Below are 8166 nucleotides of genomic sequence, written 5' to 3'. Positions count from 1 at the left end.
TACTGGCATCAGCACTAAATTATGAAAACATGCTTCAATTTTGGGGCGCAAAAAAAAAAATCGAAGATTCTCTGTTTCAGCCCGCTACTGATCCACACCCAGTCCGGTAGAGAGCGGTGATGTGCATGAATACCGGTTGCCAAGCGCCAGTAAGACGAAGAAGACACTGCGCACTTCGTACATGCTAAGCAAACATGCAGCGAGAAAAAACCAACAACTCCGGCGGGACTGAAAAGTAAGAATGCATACAGAAAACAGAACTAAACAATTTGTCTTACTTGTTCTATCGGTGTGCACTTTGGTTAGTTCTATGTGTGTGTAAAATTAGCCTAATAACAAGTTCGACGTTTCATCTGCAGGCCTGACCGAGAGGCCGCCATTATGTCCAAATACTACGAAGGAGTTGAATTTCCTTTCTGTGACGAGTTCTCCAAATATGAAAAACTAGCAAAAATAGGACAAGGGACATTTGGGTGAGTAATATATGTATAAACACCTGAGAAACGCGATTCAGGGTTAATGTGCCTTAACAAGCTAATTGCTAATGACTTGTACCGTAAACAAAGTTTACATCCCTGGTTTCCAAGCTAAGAGAACGTTAACCTCAACGAGAATTGATTTGTGTATGGATATACATGGTTTTATTCTAGCCTGCATGTTGCGTTTATAATAACGCAATAATTATTTTAACGTTACATTCAACACGATTTTGTGTGAGTCTTCTCTGTGATCTACTTGTCTCATTCACAGGGAGGTGTTCAAAGCAAAACACCGACAGACTGGAAAGAAGGTTGCACTGAAGAAAGTTTTAATGGAAAATGAGAAGGAAGGGGTAAGTCTTCACAGTACTGTAAATTACAGTACTGTATTACAGTCTGTAATGCCCCTCAGTGCGTCAAGGATGCTCAGACGGTTTGATTGCCGCTTTTATTATAAGAAAAAGGCAACAGAAAAACACATTCAAACAGGAGTTGCTGGTGGCCACAACTCACACCCATGCGCCTCACACACCAACTGATTGCCAAGCTAACCAGGCCACACAACCCACGCGCATGACGTCACTTCCCACTCCTTCCCCCGCCCTCACACGCCCAGATACGACAACAAATACCAAGCATTTTTAAAATGAGAATTCCTATTTTAAGGGGAAAAGGGTGAAACTATCAGACAAAGTAGCTGCAGCAAACCTATGACGTATGTAAATATCCACTCCAACTGGCTGTCAATCACAAATCTAAAATGACTCCTTTTATAACTTTACTTCACACACAGGACAACCTTTTGCCATGGAAATTCAGTTAACCGCAATTTTGTTTGAGTGGAAAACTAGTTTGATCTTCTCTTGGCGTGTTTACGGCAGCCGTTAGCTGTTCATTGACTCAATTAATGTGATGCTACATTACAGTTACGGTGAGCTCTCGTCACTTTGCGTGTCACCTTTTGCGAATGTGCTACTTTGCGGTTTTATAAGTTACAGGAGAACAGCGCTTAAATACACGCTGGTAGCGCAGGGCGTGTCTCTGAGCACTATGCGGTACTGCAGACAAGCGCAGGAAGTGCAGCAGCCACCCTGTCACGAACGAGGGCAAGACAACAATGTGCAACACGAACTGTTTAGAGAATGCAAAAAGAGGAAAAGGGGTAGAAGGAGGGTGAGATGCCAGCAGAGCAGGCGCACGAGGTGACTGACGAGCCGGTCAGCGAGTTTGCGTCATGCGTCGAGGTGGTTACACAGCGGATCAGGCAAACGAGAATCAGGTAGTAGACTTATAGTGGTCCCCCAAGGAATCTGCAGAGAAAAAAGTGTTGAACCTATGGAAACAATCCTGATTCTGGCGAAAGGAGTTGAGAGGAGCCAAACGAAATCGGGTATCTATTTATTAATTAATTAATATGGGGGGGCTCAGAGTCACGACTCTGCTCCTCAATGTTGATGAATGAAATGGATTGGGTATCTAATGATTAAAATTGGCTTCTGGTTGCTGCTACAGTTCCCGATCACTGCTCTGAGAGAGATAAAAATCCTGCAGCTGCTCAAACACGAGAATGTGGTGAATCTGATTGAGATTTGCAGAACTAAAGGTTGGTGTCAAAACACAGTCCTGACTTTTTTCTTTTTCGAGGAATGTTGTCACACAGCTGCTACGTTCTTATTTTTTTTTACTTTGTTTTAACATAAGAAAAGGATCTTTGACCTTTACTTACAAAATAAAATCATCTGGATTTAGATACACTAAGTAGATGTATAGGCTACTTAAACATGCATTTGGATTAAAAAAAATGCGACACTTTTTTTCCAGTTAAGTATTAAGTGCTCTTCAAAAAGACAATAAATGCGTAATCATTCATTCATCTTCTGAACCACTTGTACTGTTTGAAATTGGGATTTTTTAGATGGTTGTTTCCAATCATTCTTCCAGCTACCCAGTATAACCGATACAAAGGCAGCATCTACCTGGTGTTTGATTTTTGTGAGCACGACCTAGCCGGACTGCTTAGCAACACCAATGTTAAGTTCACCTTGGCAGAGATCAAGAAGGTCATGCAAATGTTGCTCAATGGATTATACTACATCCACAGAAACAAGGTAAGGCAGATTTATACTAATACACATGGTTGTCAAAAGAAAACAAAAAAGAAAGGTACATGTTAATATTTACATTGACAAGAATGGGGAAGTAACCTTACTCGTACAGTATATAATCATGATGCTGTTTGTTTTCAGATCCTTCACAGAGACATGAAAGCAGCCAATGTGCTCATCACCAGAGATGGCGTCCTAAAACTGGCTGACTTCGGTTTGGCTCGAGCTTTCAGCCTAGCCAAAAACAGCCAAGGGAACCGCTACACCAACCGCGTGGTCACACTGTGGTACAGACCACCGGAGCTGCTGCTCGGTAAGAAGTCGTTGACACAGGAAGATATACTGAACTGAATATCACAGATGGGCTGCAGAAATGTCTTCAGTGGTTTATACTTTTTTCATAATAGAGCAGCCCTTGATTCAGTGTCCAAGAACACCCGTAAGCAATTATGTTTTGGTTTTCTTTCAAATGTTATGGGTGGAAGGATGGATGGAGCTATTGATTTTTTTTTTTTAAACAAAAATTAGCTATACATTTGTTGTATAGATTAGGCTTCTGCTAAAATAAAGGTAAATGAACCATGAATTATTTTGAAAGATAGTTTATTGATCTATTCAATTACAGTTGTTGCCTCACTAAAAAAATCTATTATCACTGTGATAATCTCATTATTTATATACTATCGTTACATATTATATCTAGTATTATAATTCTGTTGTCATAGAAGTCCCAAATAAAAATGAAAAAGAATCACACTAAGTTAGAAGACATGAACATATTTCTGAAAGCAAGAAATACTACTGAAGTGACTCAGTCAATTTCATCAAACCTCTCAGATCAATACAAAATTCGGTGTGTTTCACAACTGGGGTCTAGGTGAACGAGACTACGGTCCCCCGATTGACTTGTGGGGAGCAGGCTGCATCATGGCAGAAATGTGGACAAGAAGTCCTATCATGCAAGGGAACACTGAGCAGCACCAGCTCACTCTTATCAGCCAGCTTTGTGGCTCCATCACAGCCGAGGTACGTCATCTTTTGAAATCAAGCTAGCCCATACTGTGGTACTGAATTTGCAAGCTTACAAGTGATTCTGTGATCAAGCTTGCAATTATTTCTCTCATCCATTATTTTTATCTGAGTTAGTAGTCCTTTCCGTAACTAGTAACTTTCTAGTTTTGTTACTACTGTTATTAAATAAAATAAATCTTTTCTAAAACATGTACAAATAATGTTCAGTTAAGTCAAAAATATTTCTTTCTCCCTCACATACACACACGTGCATTGGATACTGTGTGTTTACATACACCTTCAAGAGGTGTAGCCTAGTGATTGACGTCTGGCCAGTCAGTATGAGCATCTTCTCGTTGCTCCTTGCAAGTGTTTTTATTTATGAGTTTGTGTGTTTGTCCCGATGTAATAAATAAATAGTGTTATGACCCATCCCAACTAAAAAAAACTTGTATGTATGTGACAATGACAAATAAAGATCTATTCTATTCTGTATGTCGGGACACTCGTACCACAGTTTTTCATTGATTGTGTGTATTTCCCGAAGGTTTGGCCCGATGTGGACAAGAAGTATGAGTTGTACCAGAAAATGGAGCTTCCCAAAGGCCAAAAAAGGAAAGTGAAGGATCGTCTCAAAGCTTACGTCAAAGACGCCTACGCTCTCGACCTGATTGACAAGCTGCTGGTCCTGGACCCGGCCCAGCGTACAGACAGCGACGACGCTCTCAACCATGATTTTTTCTGGTCTGACCCAATGCCATCGGACCTCAAGAACATGCTTTCCACCCATAACACCTCGATGTTTGAATATCTCGCACCACCCCGGCGAAGAGGCCACATGCCCCAACAGCCGCCCAACCAGAACAGAAACCCTGCCACCACCAGTCAGACTGAGTTTGATCGAGTGTTTTAGACAAAACTTTTATTTTAAAGGGAGTACAAGTTGCTGAATGTTTGATTTGAAAACACAGGACAACCTGCCACATTTTAAGGAAAACGACATATTCCTTGATCGTGTCCAGCTTTGTTGCATTACGAATTCCTGCTTGGGATGGCTATGCTGCATCGCAATTGGGATTAGTGTTCAATCAAGTCAATCCGAAACCTCCACAAACCTGCATTGTTTTGACGTAATACTTGGTTTACAAGTGAAAGCACCGATAATAGCATTTTGCTCATAGCCTTGAACGGAACAATGGCAATGTTTGTAATGTTAAATTGAGATGTCTTGAGTTTTCTTTATTTATTTTCTTTTTTTTGTTTTTCTCACTTGTATGGCATTTTGGTCACAGGTAATGTTTTGAGGGATTAAAGTGTGGAAAATCACTCCACTCATGGGCAACTGTGACATATTGAAAATATATATTTGGACTAAGATTTTGTGAAAAAAAGTGGGTTTTGTTCTGTACAGAAATAGTCTATTTTGAATAAAATCAAAACCCCGAAATATGTTTAGACAATTTATTTTAAATTCACAGCCAGCTTTGCTTTAAGGTAAGTTTAAAAATTGTTCTAGAGTGGAAATAGTGTTTCAGAAAAAATCAATCCAAATTGGGCACCCCATTTGTCAAACTTGAAGCAGTTAAGCAAATCAACCTGCGTCTTCGCCGCAGAAACAACGGACTGAACAGCGTTCTAATTTATAAATTAGAAAGGGATTATCTGTCTCCGCTAGATGGCGTCATTGTGTTTCTTAACATGCCGTCGTGGAAAACTTTGAAGAACAATTCCAAGCTTGAAGTGCACGTTAACCTGACTCACGTTTGGGGGACGATACCGAGAAGCATATAGGTGATGCAAAAAAACGAGAAGGGCAACTATAACATTTGAAACAGAAATTTGCACAGGAAAATGTCTGGCTGATAATTATTACTAAATCGCTAAAAGGACAACGACAATGACCCAAAGCGTACTGCCATAGTCATGGTTACAACATGCATCCACCTCAAAGACCTGTTCTCAGTCCGTTTGAAAATGTATGGGTAGACCTAAAAACGGGTGCAAGCAAGACGGTTTACAAACTTGGATTAAGTTACACCAATTCTGGAAGGAGGAATGGGTCAATTTTCCATTCATAGCAGTTGTAAAAATCAGGACAATAGTCCAGGCCAACATGGCCCAAGATGTACCGTTTTTTTCCGTGTATAGTGCGCCCCCATGTATAGTACGCACCCCTAACAATGGCATGCTGATGCTGGAAAAAAGCTTGTACCCATGTATAATACGCACCCAATTTTTATGAATTTTTTTAAAAAAAAATTTTAATTTTTTTTTTTTTTTTTTTTTAAGTCCCAAAGATCGTCACACACGCAGGGAGGCAATGGGTCCCATTTTTAAAGTCTTTGGTATGGTCTTAACTAGGCTGGATGTCATTTTTTTTGTTGGCGTTGATTTCTCCGACTGCCCCTAAACGCACCACCGCGCTCCGTGCGCACACGGCGGCTCTGTATGGGAGAGACGTTGAAGAGGAATAAAAACACCCTTGGAAACCAAAACTTGCCCCTCGTCGTGACTCGGAGCCGCAACAAATGTTTCGGATTTGTGTAGGGTACATTGTGACAGACGGCAAACTAGCAGGTGATCGAGCGAGCGTCTGATACAAGAGCATTGCGGTCGTATGGAGCGTGTTTGAAATGAACAGCAGAGACGAAAGGAACAAGGCAAAGTGTTGTGAAATAAAATATTACCTGTAATACGCATTTTGTTATTTGCTGATTGAAACTGCTAATTAAACTGTGAATTGAAACTAATAGGTGGAGAACTGAACTCTCGCTCTTTATATAGCTGACGTGTCTTGCGCAACCGTTCTGCGCATCTGTAATGGCGGCCTCCGTATGACGTCCGGTCCGCGATGGAGATTAAAAAACAAACAATATTTGACAATAACACACCATCGAGGATTGCACCATCGCATCAAACGATGTGTCGTCAATTATGAATTTTACTAAGTGTGTTGGGCAGGATGGCTGAATGCGATGCGCGATTGACAACAAACATAGAAGAAAGGTGAGTTTTATTTCGGGGGAGATTTGTCATGTCTCGTCCCCAGTTTTGCTATGTGTCTAGGTTGCCATAGTTTCTGTTCGTATCACCCCGCTCTTCCTGTGTCACCTCAATCGATGTAACGTGTTTTGTATTTAAGTCCTGTCTGCCCCTCGCTCACCGTTGGATCATTGCATGTGTTACTGTCATTCTGTTCCTGTCTTTGGTAATGTCACCCTGTCTTTTTGTTCCACGACTTTGTCGGTCAGTCCTGTTGTTGGTTTTGTTGTACCATGACTTTATTAAAAAAAAAAAAAAAAAAAAAAAAAATTAAAAAAAAAAATTTTTTTTTTTTTTTTCTTTGTACCCATGTATAATACGCACCCCAGATTTTAGGACAATAAATTAGTAAAATATTGCGCACTATACACGGAAAAAAACGGTATGCCCAGAATCCTTTTTTTTATACACTGTATGCAAACTTCTGATTTAAAGTGCACACGATTCCACTAGATGACAGTAATGCTATGCAACACCTTCTTGTTCTCTTTCTCCAATACCTGTCTTTCATCAATCTTCAGGGTGAGTAGCTTTATCTGTTTTAGTTGCTTTATACAGGCCCATCATCCTATAATTGTTGTCAAGCTGATACTGAAAATGATTCCTGCTCAGTGGCAGTGTGCATGTGAGTGTGATTGGTAGTTCAGGACATAATCTCCCATTCGCCCGATGTCAGATGGCAAAGGCTCCAGCACTCCCCGTGACCCTGAACAGAATAAGCGGTGTTGAGAATGTATGAAAATATTACTTCCCTAGTTAAGCTTGTATGATGGAGCAAATATAAGGTTTCGAACAGCTGGAAGTTGACATCTTCACTTGATTTGGAATTTTGAATTGGAATGCTTAAATATGCATTTGGAACTTCCCAGACTCCAAATATACAGATGTACTGGTTGATACATTTCGGAATATTAATACAATAATGCAATGTATCAAAACATTTAAGAAGTATTATTTCTCTTGAAAATAAAAGCAATGCATACATTTTGTTAAGGCCTCGGGTATTGAGTACATCCACTTGATTTTGAGTTTTACTAAATGGGAGAAGGCTACATGAGGATTTGTTATTTCAAGGGTCACATTTAGAAGCGGTGTAAAAATAATTTCCAAAATGCACACGATTTTTGTTGCAATATAGAGGTGAGCGCTTACATCTGTACTCAAATGGCAAATAGATGGGTGTAAAAAGTTACATTGCAACAAAAAAGTATTGGAAGGCAGCCATCTTGACACGTGCCTTTAAGATTTGTTTCAGCGTTTGAGGGTTTTGCTTCTAGCAATTCCTTGTGATGTTTTTGCAAATTCTTGATAAAGTAGCAAACACACTCGGATCAGTATTCCTTTCCTTTGCGTTTTCAAGCAAATAAAGTTGTTATCGTTCTTCTTACTGACTGAAGCTTTTCTAAACTGTAGTCAGTTTTAAAGTCACTTTAATATGACTTCTAATGTCTATCATGAATCCCCTCAGCTCTCCTCACTCTGTGTGAACTGTCAAACTAAAGCTCTACTCAAATGATGGATTGCTCTTT

The 8166-nt window shown here is 40.0% G+C and overlaps 1 protein-coding gene across 1 annotated transcript; it reads left to right on the top strand.

Moving 5' to 3' along the window:
* Window positions 1-84: 84 nt before the first annotated feature.
* cdk9 (cyclin-dependent kinase 9 (CDC2-related kinase)) lies at window positions 85-5042 on the top strand. Its single transcript, XM_061293732.1, has 8 exons — window positions 85-235; window positions 360-473; window positions 751-832; window positions 1992-2082; window positions 2421-2587; window positions 2726-2897; window positions 3462-3610; window positions 4143-5042. Exons 1-8 carry the CDS (start codon window positions 195-197, stop codon window positions 4506-4508), a joined length of 1182 nt encoding a protein of 393 aa, XP_061149716.1. The 5' UTR covers window positions 85-194; the 3' UTR covers window positions 4509-5042.
* Window positions 5043-8166: the final 3124 nt, after the last annotated feature.

Source organism: Syngnathus typhle, linkage group LG12 (genome assembly GCF_033458585.1).
Source record: "Syngnathus typhle isolate RoL2023-S1 ecotype Sweden linkage group LG12, RoL_Styp_1.0, whole genome shotgun sequence".
NCBI lineage: Eukaryota > Metazoa > Chordata > Actinopteri > Syngnathiformes > Syngnathidae > Syngnathus > Syngnathus typhle.
Note: the sequence above shows the minus strand (reverse complement) of the source record. Positions and strands in the feature narration are given on the sequence as shown.

Coding starts and splice junctions, on each gene's coding strand:
- cdk9 (XM_061293732.1), top strand. CDS start 195: ATGCAGCGAGAAAAAACCAACAACTCCGGCGGGACTGAAAA. Junction 2,588..2,725: donor ACTACATCCACAGAAACAAG/GTAAGGCAGATT, acceptor GTTTGTTTTCAG/ATCCTTCACAGAGACATGAA. Junction 3,611..4,142: donor GTGGCTCCATCACAGCCGAG/GTACGTCATCTT, acceptor TATTTCCCGAAG/GTTTGGCCCGATGTGGACAA.